This window comes from Panthera tigris, chromosome A1 (assembly GCF_018350195.1).
Source record: "Panthera tigris isolate Pti1 chromosome A1, P.tigris_Pti1_mat1.1, whole genome shotgun sequence".
Taxonomy (NCBI): domain Eukaryota; kingdom Metazoa; phylum Chordata; class Mammalia; order Carnivora; family Felidae; genus Panthera; species Panthera tigris.
The window spans coordinates 89,054,059-89,068,622 of NC_056660.1; the positions used below are offsets into that span (position 1 = coordinate 89,054,059).

General features: G+C 44.3%; 1 protein-coding gene across 4 annotated transcripts; it reads right to left on the minus strand.

Moving 5' to 3' along the window:
* Positions 1–6,367: 6,367 nt before the first annotated feature.
* TRIM52 (tripartite motif containing 52) lies at positions 6,368–12,901 on the minus strand. Of its 4 annotated transcripts, none has more exons than XM_042981757.1 (2): positions 11,760–12,901; positions 6,368–6,865 (listed from the first exon to the last, which is right to left on the minus strand). In XM_042981757.1, the coding sequence occupies exons 1-2, from the start codon at positions 12,582–12,584 to the stop codon at positions 6,836–6,838; spliced, it is 855 nt and encodes a 284-aa protein (XP_042837691.1). In that variant the 5' UTR covers positions 12,585–12,901; the 3' UTR covers positions 6,368–6,835. The 4 variants fall into 4 exon arrangements, with proteins under 4 accessions (XP_042837691.1, XP_042837684.1, XP_042837709.1 ...); XM_042981750.1 differs by lacking the exon at positions 6,368–6,865 and adding an exon at positions 7,291–8,673; XM_042981775.1 differs by lacking the exon at positions 6,368–6,865 and adding an exon at positions 7,291–8,690.
* Between the last annotated feature and the right edge of the window lie 1,663 nt (positions 12,902–14,564).

Here is a 14,564-nt window from a genome sequence, read left to right on the forward strand (position 1 = left end):
CTTGAACTGGATTGTTGCAGGTGTTGAAACTCAAACCCTGAGATGGAGGTAAGGGGCAATTGACAAGAGGGCCAGCAGGCTTGGGGAAGAATCATGGCTCTTCAGGACGCTGTCCTGACTGTGCTTCAAGGGTCCCAGTCATGTATGTCACCCACCACCATAGCACCCCCAATTAGCTGTCTTCTTGCTTTTCCAACAATATAGTCCAACTCGACTTCGACCCATGTATTTTGTTTCTCCTCTGGTCGTGGGAGACTCTTACCTTCACCCACACCAATATCCAGCTTGCTGTTCATAACTGGGGTCATGCCAAGTGCCCTGGGCACTTGGCACAAATGGAGAGGTGAGAGATTCCACGCATCATCTAGTAGAGATGCTCAGCGCAAGCACTCCCCTGGCTGTTGACCTGTATATGCAGAGGATTTCCTCAGTTCAAGAACACGAGTTCTTCGTCTCCTATCTCCACTCCCTAAAGAGATCATTGCTCAGTCACTTTATGTTTACCCGCCTGGAGAAATACCATTTGGCTCTCAGTTTTCTTGAATTTTGCCAGGGAGCCGCTGTGGAATCAGCATCCCTGAGGCAGGGCCAAGGGTGCAGGTTTAAAACAAGCCTCCCAGGTCTTACTCAAGGACGACGCTCAAGGACGACGTTTCTAGGCATCTCTCAGTTCCTTTCCAGAAGAGGGCGGTTCCCAGGCTAGCCCCGCCCTCCCCCAGTCCCATCTTTGGCTGGCCCCTTCACGGAGTCCTCCCTGCCGCCTACCGAGCTCGAAATTTCTGGAAGTGCCCTTGACTTCCCATAATTCCGTGGGCCTCTTCGTGCACCAGCTCCTTGCTCTGTAAGAGGATTGTGTTAGCGCCCCATCCTATGCGGCCAAGGGGGGAGGGTAATTCGCGTTTTCTTCTGGAGCCTATTAGTACCGGTCTGGCAATGCCAGAGGAGAAGGAGAAATGGAATGTAGTGGACTTCCCCGGACGACCAGATTACAGGTTTTGGGCTTTCCCCCTCGGAGTTTTCCTCCAGTTACTGCCTGGCCTCCCGGCAAGCCACAAAGTCATTGAAGAGCATTCCTGAACCGAGGGAGGCATGGCCCCGATTCTGGGTGTAGCGAGGGGCAGGAAGGAGGGTGCAGCGGCAGCCTTTCCTTCTCAGCCCCAGCTGGAGTTGAGCCCCATACACACCTGCTTCCCTCTGGGTCCCCATGGTTCCCAGTTAGGCATATGGGCTCACCTGGACTCCTCACACCTCAAGCCCTGCCCCTTCCAGTGGGATGACTCCCCTTGGCTACAGGATGCACAGTTCCCACAACGGGTCTATTGTGGCCGGCCTTTTCATTCCAGATGTCTTTGATCTGGCCTCTAGGAGGTGGAAGCCTGCTGGAGGGCCCCGCCTGGCCTTTGGGAGAATTTCTCTGCAGAGCCTTCTTTCTGCTCCTCAGGCTGCCCCTCCTGGAGGGTTCCCCACCCACTTCTAGTCCCAGTCCCTGGGCTGCTCCCTTGTCTCCCACATCCTCACTGGCACCACTTCCATTCCCACACAAGGTAAGCATCCTAAGGGAGAAATTGGAGATGCTCTTTTAAGGAAGTCTGTCTTTTCTGCTGGGAATTCCTAAGACTCATACAGCTGGGAGAAGCCCCTCTGGTTTCCCTGCTAGAGGTCCATAGCCTCTCTTTTAGGAACAGACCTCTATTCCCTCCTGTCAGCATTCAGGAGGTGAGACAGGTCTTCCCTTGAATGTGGTGGTGATGACTATTGTGGGTGATAGGTGAAGGGCTGAGGGAAAAGGATGTGGCCAAGACCAGAGGGCCCACTGCCAGCTAAAGCGGGTGACTTCCCTTCATTCTACTGTTTCTTGGCAGTTTCAGTGTGGTTGGCTCTGGCCCATACTTACTTTTTTTTTTTTTTTTTAATTTTTAATGTTTATTTATTTTGGGGAGACAGAGAGATAGAGTGCGGGAGGGACAGAGAGAGAGGGAGACACAGAATCCAAAGCAGGCTCCAGGCCCCAAGCTGTCAGCACAGAGCCTGATGCGGGGCTTGAACCCACAAACCGTGGGATCATGACCTGGGCTGAAGTCGGACACTCAACTGACTAAGCCACCCAGGTACCCCTGGCCCATACTCCTTTTGTGGGTACACTGGCTCTCCCCTGCTCCTCCCAACTATCAGTTCTCTCCTCCACAGAACACACACCTTGTTCTGCCGGGAAGGCCCACCATATTCCACCTCCACTGTTCTTTTCTTTGTTTTTTTAATGTTTATTCATTTTTGAGGGAGAGAGAGACAAACTGTGGGCAGGGGAGGGGCAGAGAGAAAGAGAAACACAGAATCTGAAGCAGGCTCCAGGCTCCAAGCTGTCAGCACAGAGCCCAACAGGGGGCTCGAACTCACCAACCACAAATCATTAACTGAGTTGAAGTTGGATGCTTAACCGACGGAGCCACCCAGGCACCCCTCACCCCCACTTTTCTTAATCTAAGCTTCCTTCAGGTCTCAACTCAGGTTGCCACCCCAGAGAAACCCTCTGTGACCCTCAAGTCTAAGTTAGGCTTCTGGTTTCATACCCTCATAGTGATGGTGTGCTGGGCCTGCATAGCCCTTAGCTCAGTTTCCCCTTATTTGAATCCCTCAGGGATTTTCTCAGTGCCCTGAGGTCAGGGACTGGTCTGTTTGGGCTCAAATGCTGCATTTGCTGGTAGAGGGTTTGGTTGTAGAAGATTCCAATCTTGGTAACTAGCCTCACAGGCTAAGTAGTTAAGGGCAAGTAGTTAAAAGGTATTCCAGGCAGAGGATCACCATTGGGAGGGGTTAGAGTAGTTTGCATGCAGAAGTTTTAGAGGGATAGTTTCAAATGGGAAGGTAGGAGAGAGTGAAACCCAAGGTGGCCAGAGAGCCTCTATCAGGAAGGAGTTGACTACTAAGGAATCTGGATTTGTCTTGAGGCCTAGGTCTTTCTCTTTAGGATTATCTCATCCCTCTCCTGCCTAGACTTAATTTTGTTGTAAAGTGTTTGGTCTCAGAATGGAGGGTAGGTTGAAGGTTGAAGGAAGACTAGAAACGACAAGAGTTCAGAAGTCAGACAAGGGGGTTTGTAGGAGGGTCATGAGAGTCCTATGAAAGGAGAGACTGAGTGAGGACTTACCAATGGCCTTATGATGAGGGATTCAACATGTCTAATCCATCTGTCTCCTCCCTACCCCACCTTCTTCACTCCAGTATCTAGAATTGGGCTCTGATTATAGAAACTAATTCATGATTGAGGCCTAAAGAATTAAGCTGAAAAAGATTAGAAAGAAACATGGGAAGTTCTGTTCTTACTGTAGGTTCTATTGCTTTCTTCCTGGTGAGAGGCAGGGATATGTTATTAAGTCAAAGCCAGGAACAGATCTTGCAAAAAATCACATATCATTTACTTATGTCTCTGGATAAATATTCATTGCCCATCTTAGGCAGAAGTCTGAAGTCTAATAGTGAAAGCTGCTAAGGCATTCTGTTGGGTTTTCCCTGGGAGATGGACTGTGGGTTCTCCAGGCCCTAGGTACTTCAGCAGATGTACAGCGAGAGGCTGTGGAAGTGGGTGTGGTCCAGGCAGGTGACTACAGGCCAGGTAGAATTATAAGACATGCTAGGAGAAGGCAAACCTCTGGCTTGTTAAAGGATTTAAAACAACATTAGGTGGTAGGAAGAAACAAAAGATGACCCAAGGTGCCTTTTTTCAGCTTTCTCCTGGAAGAAGACAATTTCATATGAACTAGGGTTGGGAAGGTATGTTAAAATGGAACCTTAAGACTGGCTAGCTTACCACACTGTAAGAGGGCTGAAGAGAAAACAGTTCTTTCTACTCACACTTGGATTAAATAGCCAGAGCTTGCTGAGAAATTCCATCCTTTGCTGGACAGGGTAGACAGAGGATTCTATCTGATTAGGAAATGGCAGACAAAAAGGGGCAGGACCCCTAGGGGTCTTCTTCCAGGTGACCTGGGTCCTTCATCTTTGTGGGGCCCTGCTTCATACCAGGTGGAATAGTCAATGAGAAGTCTCTGACCAACTCTGCTGAGTCCTTTAGGATGGGGTAAAAGACTGGGAAGGCCTAAGCATGATCCTCAGTAGCTATGGAAGAATAAGCCTCAGTAGCTATGGAAGAATAAGACCTATTCTTTAAGGCTATTTCTAGCTCAAATCTCTGAGGTATCCATTTTCCTGCTTCTTTGGAAGGGATAGAAGTGGGGAGAAGAGTAGTAACTTAGCGGCCCATTTCCTTCCTTCTTTGCTGGTCTCCTGTCACAGCTCCTACACTTCTCACATTGTAAGATGAGCTATTTCCCTATGCCTGGGGTTCTCATATTATACCTCTGAGGACTCTGGTTTGTGGGCAAAGACTATATAATTAAAAGTTAAATTTGTCACCACTTTTAGCTCTCCTCCTTTTCAGCCCTGTTATTCCTAAAACCTCTCACTTCCTCTTTTCTTATTTAGCACTGCCAGCACAAACTGCTTTCCCTTCTAGGACTCCATGATCTCCTTACCACTCTCTGTCAGGATTTAGGTGTGAGAGGAAAAAGGGAAGAACCCACTTACCTACTTTAATGCTAGGTTTTGCCCCACATCCCACTTTCAAAAAGTCAGGCACCAAGTAAAACCTTATTTATACTTCTTTCCCCTCCTATTTTGAGGCCCCAGCTTTGGCTTTTTTGGGAAAGAGGGTAATGCAGTTTCTTTTTTAGCTGCCTTCCCATTAGAGTTCCTTATCACATTTCTCACATGTGATCCACATGAATCACAAGTGGAACTGTTCAAGGCTGTTTTAGTCAGATTTTTTAAAAAAAATGTAAGAAGGCCTTTATTTATTTATTTTAATGTTATTTATTTTTGAGAGAGAAAGACAGAGCGTGAGCAGGGGAGGGGTAGAGAGAGAGAGGGAGACACAGAATCTGAAGCAGGCTCCAGGCTCTGAGCTGTCGGCACAGAGCCTGATGTGGGGCTCGAACTCACAAACTGAAAGATCATGACCAGAGCCAAAGTCGGATGCTCAACTGACTGAGCCACTTTCTTTTATGTATTTGCTTCTGTGCCAAAAAATATCACCTTTGAGCCTGCCTCTTCTGATGGGGAAAAGAAAGTTGTGTCATTTCTTTTTCATCTTTCCTTTGGACTTGCCTCTATTCCTGAGTCCTAGGAAGGACCAGAATTCAACGTGCCTTCTTTCTATGGAACTATACAATTCAATATAACTTGATAGCCACTAGTGGCTATTTCAAATTAATTAAAATTAAATACAATTAAAATTCAGTTCCTGAGTTGCACTAGACACATTTCAAGAGCTTAAGTCATATGTAGCTACTATATCAAATAGCATAGATTTAGAATACTTCCATTGTTGCAAAGTCCTTTCAGACCTGGTATAACAGCCTAATGTCTTGTGTCCCCCTTTTTGTAATCTTTTATCAGTCAATAAATATTTGTAATAACTTTCATTGTTCCAGGATTAACTTTCAGAGGGGGTCAGGAGTTGGGGGTGGGACATAGCATAGAATCTGTAGGTCCTATAAAGATTTCTGGAGGCATGGCATAGGGGCCAGAGGTTGGTGGCTAGTAGAGGAGACTCAGGTTTTAAGGAAGTGCTTTAGGGGTTGACGTTATACTTATTAAAGCAGGGCCACTCCACTCCACCAGGAGCAGGCAGGCTCTGGTTTTGTAAATTCTGCATAATACTTAAAAATCAAAACAAAAAATGACTGTCCTGTAGCCCTGCTGAAACTGATATTTGCTGAAGTGATTGTCTTTTATTACTCATCATTTCTAGATCTTGATTTCAAACATTGCTTTATCTGTCATAGGCCTTGCTCTCCCAAATGGCAGTGACATATGCAGCTCTGGCTTAAAAAAAAAGTTTGCTGGGGTGCCTGAGTGGCTCAGTCGGTTGAGCATCCGACTTCGTCTCAGGTCATGATGATCTTGCACTCTGTGAGTTCGGGCCCTGTGTTAGGCTCTGTGCTGACAGCTCAGAGCCTGGAGCCTGCTTCGAATTCTGGGTCTCCCTCTCTCTCTGCCTCTCCCCCACTCATGCTCTGTCTCTCTCTCTCTCTCTCTGTCAAAAATAAACAAACATTAAAAAAAAATTTTTTTTTTTTAAAGTTTGCTGACTTTGCCACCTGCCTGCCAAGAGCTGGGAGAAGTAGGGGTCATATCAATTAATACACTGATGCTAAGACCGTTTAATAAGGTTCTAGGTAGGTGGGGCTATTTTTCCATTGAACACTTTTTTTAAAAAGATAATATTAATTTAAAGTTAATTTTACAGAGCACAAGCAAGCAGGGGAAGGGCATAGACAGCAGGGGACAGAGGATCCAAAACAGGCTCTGTGCTGACAGCAGACAGCCTGATATGGGGCTTAAACTCACAAACCATGAGATCATGACCTGAGCCGTTGTCAGATGCTGACTGAGTCATCCTGGTGCCCCATTGAACACTTTTAAACACCTATGTCAATCACTGGCTATAGGGCATAAGTAAAGCTGGTAATGGCACATCTGTGGATTTGACCACTTTCCCTGAGTCTAGACCAATGATTCTTAACCATGGATGATTTTGCTCCTGTCACCCCTCTCCATAAGACATTTGGAAATGTTGGGAGACATTTGTGGTTGCCACGGCTGATGGAGGGGTGCTACTTACATCTGGTGGGTAGAGTCCAGGGAATGCTCCTAGGCATCCTATAATGCACAGGACAGCCCCAACCTGCAAAGAATTCTCTTATTCAAAATGTCATTAGTGCTGAGGTTGAGAAACGCTGGTCTAGACTACAGTGTGGATCCGTTCTTCATGCCAAGACTAATCATGAGGTCCAGGCTCAGCAAGAATCTATTAAATTGGGAAAGAAAAAAATTAGGAGTCAGTGAACTGTGGCCTCCACAAAACTGAAGAGCAGGTATAACTAGAGTGTGTTTAACTGCATTAGGAGGCAAAGAGCTAAGGTCATAGTGCAGTTTAAAGTGAGGGTTTCAGATAAGTAGCAAGTCTGTAAAGATGAGGTCCCAGGTACAACCATAGGAGTAGTGAGGACCAAGTTTAAACAGTCTGACTTGTGATACAACAGTCAATAGCTGAACCTAGTAGGGAAAACATTCAATAAATAGATGAATATCTGGTGAATATGGATATACCAGTTTTTCCTTAACGTTTTTGGAACCCATAGCTCTACTTTTCATATACGTAAAAATTTCACATTTTCCCTCTAGTGTTATTTAAAATTTCACAAGTATCATGACTAAAAATCAAAGCAAGGGTAATTTTGGAAGGCAAAAATTTATTCAGATGATGTGATAACTATGTCACTGTTAAAAGCCTTATCTTTCTTGGGTGGTATAGAAGATATAACAAAACACAAGGTGCTTTAACAATACTCTTGTACTGTCCTCTCCCCACAGTTAGATATACTCCACCCCCTCCCCCCCCCAAAAAAAGCTTTTAAGATGTAAAGAGAAAATGGAATAACAAATGGAACAAAGTCTTCACATATGCTTAGACATTTTATATCCCAATTTCTCTAGAGTATTTATCTGGAAGTTTCTAGTCAAAACAAACAGACTTAAAGTTCCACATACTCCTCTTAAAGGAATTGAACCAACCAACAGTTGAAAACATTCTTTATAAAAGCGACCCCAGGTAGGTTTTAAGAACAAGGTCAAGAACAATCACCCAAAATAGTTATGGGTATTTCATATTTTTGTCTTGAAATAACATTCAGAAATCTAGTCCTTGAAAGATTGGCCAAGCAAGTTAGACATTTTTAGCATGAGTTTGCTATGTGTAGCTGGATTTTTGGCAAGTTTTGCTTAAAGTATTTCATAATGAGAGTGATGTTGGTGTTTGCCTTTTGACATTTCAGGGTCAATGTATTTTAAGCTTCAATGCATTACATTCTGTCAAAAGTTCTAATTTTTGAAATTTTAAAGAACAAATTCTCTTTAGATGGTGTTCCAAAATCAGAGAGTTATTTTGTCATTGGTGTTTCAAAGTCAGTTCTGTCCATAAATTCAGCTGAGTACAGTTCTTTGACAACCAAGGAACCTTAGTACATAAGAGAAAACACTCTCAATGGCATTCTGAACAGATCTTCAAAAATCAAGGCAAACTGGGATCAAATCTACTGTTTTTCACAAGGGTTATGCTGACAGCAAGGTGAAGATTTCCAGTAGATTATGGGTCAATCAGTGGAAGTGGATGCTTGGTGGGGATTGCTACAGTACATCTTACACACAGTTTTCTTCAGTTCTTGCCAAAAACCCAGATTTAGAACACTCCATTGCTGTAGCACCACCGAGTATACTCGTATAATTTTCTTCCAATTCAGTTCATTTGATACAGCTTCAAAAATACTGTTTTTAGTGGTCAAGTATTACGTTTATGAAACCACCACATCCACAGTTTTTAAAGCTTTATTTTTAAACATAAGCAAAGCACACTTTTTTTTTTTTCAGTAGATTCATCTCAACAGCAAAGAAAGATGAGCTGAAGTTTTTAAAACCTGAAGTTTGATATGTTCAGTCATTATTTCAGAGTTAAGACTGTAGAAGTAGATGAAGAAAGTCTGGAATTCCTCAATTTCCTCTCAAAGTTGTGGCAGCACTTGGAATGCAAGGCTTCACAAATTTCTTCATTTTTTTCTCCTTTGCAATTAAAAGGGCTATTTAATATTATGCTTTCATAGCTTTTGGAAGATTGCTGTTAATATTCCAATACTGTCCAATCTTAAAGCTTCAGAGAATTGTGCTTTGCAGAATACTCCACTGTTTTTAATGGCATAAATTTAACAGTGTTTGGCATTGTGTCACTGCCCAACATTTTCAGGTAACTGGTAACTCAACTGAAGAAGATGACCCTATCTTCTGCATCATAACGTGAATATATACTTGATAAAAGCCTCAAATAACTTTTTGGCTGCCATATTTAGCTACCTCAAAGGAGAAAACAGAAAAAGGAGTACTGATGATGGAAGCATCTGGTCCCTCTTGCAGAACGATGAATGATTTTATTGGCGGCAGCTGGGTGGCAGGGCAATACAGGCATCCAGTTGTGCCTGAACCCCAACAAGTGAAATCTTTGTTCATTTCCTTTTTATACACCCATCTGCCGCCTAAACCTGACACCATTTAATGGTGCCCTTGGTCAAATCTAAATGCTTTTACTTTCATAATCCTCTGATTCTATCTTGAAGAGTCAAGATGAACTCTAACTCATGGGATGGACAAAATGGAAGATGTAAATAAGTAAGCTTTTCAGAGCTAAAAAGCCTCTTTTTATACAAAATTAAACTTTAAAAGTACATTGACCTCGAAACAATATAATTGTCTTGGATATGCAAGAAAAATAGCAGTATAAATACTTAGCATCATACCCACAATGAACATCTGTGGCTACCCAACCTGTTCATATGCCTCATTAATTATAGGCCTTACTCTGAATGTTTCTTGTTCTATCTTTGTATTCCCACCAGCCAAGGAGTTCTTTTATAAATTATAACATTCCCCATATGTGCAATGCTAATATAACTTGTGGAGGGAGAGAGAAAGCCTTTCTCTCCTATTCCTGAAAAATCACTGACCTATTCCTTGAGTCTATGAGTAACAACTCCCTACTCAGTCCCTAAAACTAAAAAGCTTGATCACCTTCAAAGTAGATTAAAAAAATGTGTTCAAGTGGTAGCTGACAAGAATTCACTGTAACCAGAACTGTGTGATGGATAATGCATAATATGAAATAAACCTTTATACAAAAATAGTTTCTTATAATGTTACCTATCATGAGAGTTTTCAGTAAAATTGTAAATTATGCTGCTGGTATATGTTGACCAATGAAAGGCAGTAACGAAACTACATTACCAATTACTAAGTTTATACATACATAAAATAAAAGTTTTAACATCTTCATTGTAATTCCTATGTTTGGCAATACCATCTACTTAAATTCTGGTATGTGTTTGAAAATAAAAGTTTTATTTTCTTTTAAATATTCTATATTTTGAAAGGAATTATCCCCAATTTGTTTAACTTGGTTTTGCTGTTTATGTTTACTGGTATGTTTTATAAATAATTCAAGTTTCAAGTGAGTGTTATCTGGCTTCCCTAGTTGAAAAGACCATCTCTTTTAACTTTCAGTGAAAATTGTGGTTTCAAAATCCTTACAGAAAATTCTAGCAGAGGAATGAAAGGTTACCTTCTTTCCTCAGGTTCACTGTACTAAAAACCAGAAGTATAGGACAGAGTTTCTTCTGGAGGCAAACTTTATTACCCTGGGGGAAAGCATGGTGCTAGGGTTGTCCTTAAAGTCAGGTTTGTATGATGAAATTAGCAGTGATTTGTAGTTAAGATTGTAGTGTCTCACTGTGCACTTACCAGTAACTAAATTGAAGGGTGATGATAATAGCTAATGTATGATGCCTTAGGACAGCGTTTGTGTTTTGACTGCAACCCAGAGTAAGCAATACGTTTTACTGTGAGACCAAGTATACACAGGTGTACACATAATTTAAGGCTTTCATAAGACAATGTTTACCTTACTATGTTCCATGAACCCTGATATTTTCTGTTTAATTTTAAAATAATGCTGGGCATGACACATTTATTTTAAGACCCACTAATTGGTCAAAATCCACAACTGGAAAACCACTGCTGTAGGAGAACATGAGGAAATAGATTTTATAAACTGTAAAGCACACTGAGATGTGAGCAGCTGCTAATGAATATCCAAGATAAAACTTTTGGGGCCTGAGATGTCCTCTCCTTCCTTGGGTACTGCTAGAAGTCACATTCACCTAGGCTTTTGGTAAGGAAGACATTATTTATGTGGTCATTGAGATAACTCTCTACTACTCAGGTCAGGAAAGCAATGTATTAACTAAATCAGAACCCAAAGCAAAGACAAATTACAGGAAAATCAAATAAAAGCAAACATCTGTTTAGTGCTTCATGGTTTATAAAAAACTTTCACGTACATGGTCTCTTTTAATTTTAACAAGCCTAGGGGAAAAGTAAAGGTAAGAGGTGGAGACCTGCCCAAGTTTAGACAGTAAGTGGCAGAGCCAGGTCATCTCATCCTAAATCCCTCACTCCTTTCATGATAAAATACCAGGAAAGGAGAGTGGTAAGGACATGAGACTTCTTTTGATCCATCATAAAGATGTTTATGTCCTCTGCCTCTCTCTACAGGGAAAACAGACCCCACTGAAGGTGAGGAAGCAACCTCAGATTTTGGGAAGGGGGTATGGCCAGTTGCACTTAGTCTATGACTCCTACCTGGCATTTCAGCATACCAAAACCAGCAATGTTTGTGTGTGTGTGTTTCCCCAGTCATCTGTTTTGACACTGCTTGTGCTCTGAGGTTTCAAATGTCTATTATGGTTCAAGTACTTAATGGCTTTCCATTCCTATGTGTTAAGGGTCTTGGAGTCTTGGTCAGGTACACCCTCAGTACTCAACAGAGTGAAATTTGGTACTAGGGACATGCCACTGATACTCAGATTGAAAGGGAATAACAACAGTGGTCAGCTTTGGTGCCTCTGCTCAGCTTCCTTTGGGGAAGCCAATCAGCCTCAGCCAGTGTGTCTCTTGTCCACATATGCCCATCTCTCTCCACTACTGTGCCCTTATCTCTCACAAAAAAGATTCAACTAGCAAGTATCTGCCTCCCAGCTGCCCTTGTTTTTCTCTCCACTCCCCTCACCCCCCCATTCTCCTTCCCCCCTTGTGCCTCTCACCTTGTACTCCTGCACCACCTCCTCCATTGGCACCACGCTGTGTTGTTTGTGGGTCCTGGATTCTCGGCACACCACACAGATAGCCTCTTTGTCCACTTCACAAAAAAGTTTCAGGGCTTCCTGGTGTTTGGAGCAGATGCCCTGATCATTCCCCCGACTTCCTCGATAAGGAGTGGGGCTCATCTGGCGAATTATCTGGACCATGTTGGCTAGCTGCAAGTTGGGACGAAAGCTGCGACGCTTAAAGCTCTTTCGGCACTGGGGACAGATGAACTGACGTGGAGGGGGCGGAGGAGGTGGGGGAGGTGGAGGTGGAGGAGGAGGAGGCAAGTGGGTGTCAGGATACAGCTCTTCGTCGTCCTCGTATTCTTCCAATATCTCCTCTTCTGGGTAGACGTCAATTCTCAGGTCATGTCTCAAGCTTCCCAGGTAATAGTCCTGATCTTCCTCCTCTTCTTCCTCCTGGTCCCACACATAGTCCATGTCCCAATTCCTGACGCCACCGTCACCAACCCAGAGTTCATCATCTTCTTGGTCCTGGAACACCTCGTCAGCACTGCCCTGGTACAAAACCTCTCGAATAGAGTTGTCCCATACACCGGTGGCCCCCTCCACATCGTCGTCCTCGTCTTCTTCCCATCCATCTTCTTCCCCGTCCCTGTCTTCCTCATCTTCCTTGCCCCACAGTTGGGTCACACATCCTCGGCAGAAGTTGTGCCCACAGCCTATGGAAACGGGATCCTTGAAGTAATCCAGGCAGATGGCACACACCGCTTCCTCCTGAAGGGTCTGCATGGGGTTAGGAGTAGTGGCACAGCCAGCCATTTTAATGCGCAGCCTGGAGGTGTGGATGCGTCAACTCCGAGCTGAGGAGCGGGGAACGTGTCTGCAGGCTACGTGTCCAAGCTACGCTTGTGACCCAAGGTTTTCCTCTACACTGCTCTTCCTCCTCAGGCCGGCAAAGGAGCCTTACTCCCCTCCCTCAGGCTCTTCCCAGCTCAAGGCGCGAAAGCCCTCTGGCGCCGACTCAGCCGCCCTCCAAGAGGAGCGGGAGCGGAACCAGGCTGCAGCTTCCACTTTCCTTCCAGCCTCAGCTTGCAAATCCGGGTCCCGACACGTTTCTTGCCTCCCTCCAGGTTTGCCCGACCCAGCAGCGTCCTCCTCTGGTGGCGGCACTCCCCACCCAGCCCGAGGCGACAGAAAATGACGTAGGCGCTCTAACCCACACTCGGAAAGGGTAGACTGAGCCAATGGAGGACTACGTTCTCTATGATGCCCCAGGGGACGCGACAGTTGGGAGCCCTGACGGCCATCCAGCCGGTCCTGATAGGAAAGACTGGTGAGAATGGGCAGAAGTGGAAAGAGAATCAACAGACCATTACACCGCTCCACACCAGCCAGACACAGAGTGTCCAGCAGTCCCTCAGCCGAGGCAGTTCCCCGGACACGGACCCAAAAGGGTGGGGAGAGCGGCATCCAAACTCGCGCTCTCGTGCACTTTCGGCCCTTCTAGCCTGAAGCCTTTGTGGTAGTGAGAACGCCCTCTCCACGGAGGCCACGCTCGAGGGTGTGGCCTGCAAGAACGCAGTGGGGTGGTGCTTGCGGTAGCGTGGAGTGGCTGTGAAATCAAACGATCTCGCGTGGGGACTCGTATACCTCCAACTTTTCTCCTCAAACCAATTAATCCCTTACTACCTGCAGAGCCTCGGCTTTCTAGCCCTCATCTCGCCCGTTACGACTTCTATGTCCATCTCCACTGTCCTGCAACTTCTCAGATAACCTCAGACTCAGTATGCCCTACGCTGACTTATTCTATAGATCTTTTTGTCTTCATCAATAATGCTTCCATTCACCATCCCCTCACTTATCCATGCATGCATGCATGCATGAATACATCCACCCATCCACCTGCCCATTCATTTAATTAATGTCCATCATTAATTCATTTAATTCATCCATCTATCACATACATGCATAACCCATCCATTTATCCATCCATTTTATTATAGGAACAAAAACATGAGTAAGGCATGATCAATCCCTTCAAGGTGTTCAGTTACAGGCATGTGGTTATCCTTAACCCAAGGTTTTTACAAGGTTTGTTTTTCTTTCTTTCCTTGACCCTCATTAAGAAGTGCATTGCACATGTTAATCCAATACAGACTTGCACATATGTAACAGAAATAAGATTTCTGAAAATTGTTCTTTCCCTTATGGCAGTCAAGGTACCCTGATATGTTCTATTCTATTTTGCTTCGGTAAAATGCTGTTCAAGATCCACTGGTATGATTGCACCCCTCAGTAATTGCTCACTATTTGGTTTGAGGAACACCACCTGCCCTAATGGAATCTTCAAGGCACCCTGGAACCCCTGCTGTCCCTCTCTGAGCCCAAACTTGAACTGTAAATTCTACAGAGCAGGGATGGTAAATGTGCTGTTAACATTGTACATGCAGCTCATCTATCATAATGCTGAACATACAGCCTATCTGCTGAATAAATAGTAAACAAACACAACAAAATGCAACCATCAAGTCCTGCTGATTTTTATCTCCCCAAACCTAGGCCGATTTCTCTATCTCTTCCTGTCATCCTAGATCTGACCCTATCAGCTTCCAACTGGATACATTTCCTAAAGGGTCGTTTGCCCTCATTTCAGTCCATCCTGAAGCCACCAGAACCATCCACCTGAAATGGAAGTCTGACACACTCATGCTAGGCTGTTGGCCTCTATGTCTTTGGGCATGTTCTTCCACCTGGAAGGCTTTTGTTTCACTGGTTCACCCAGATATAGCTCCTTAATTA

Excerpts from the sequence above, each read along its gene's own strand:
- TRIM52 (XM_042981750.1), bottom strand. The coding sequence starts at position 12,584 with ATGGCTGGCTGTGCCACTACTCCTAACCCCATGCAGACCCTTCAGGAG. Across the intron at positions 8,674-11,759 it reads AGGTGGTGCAGGAGTACAAG|GAGAAAAAAATGAAGAAATT; the intron begins GTGAGAGGCACA and ends TTAATTGCAAAG.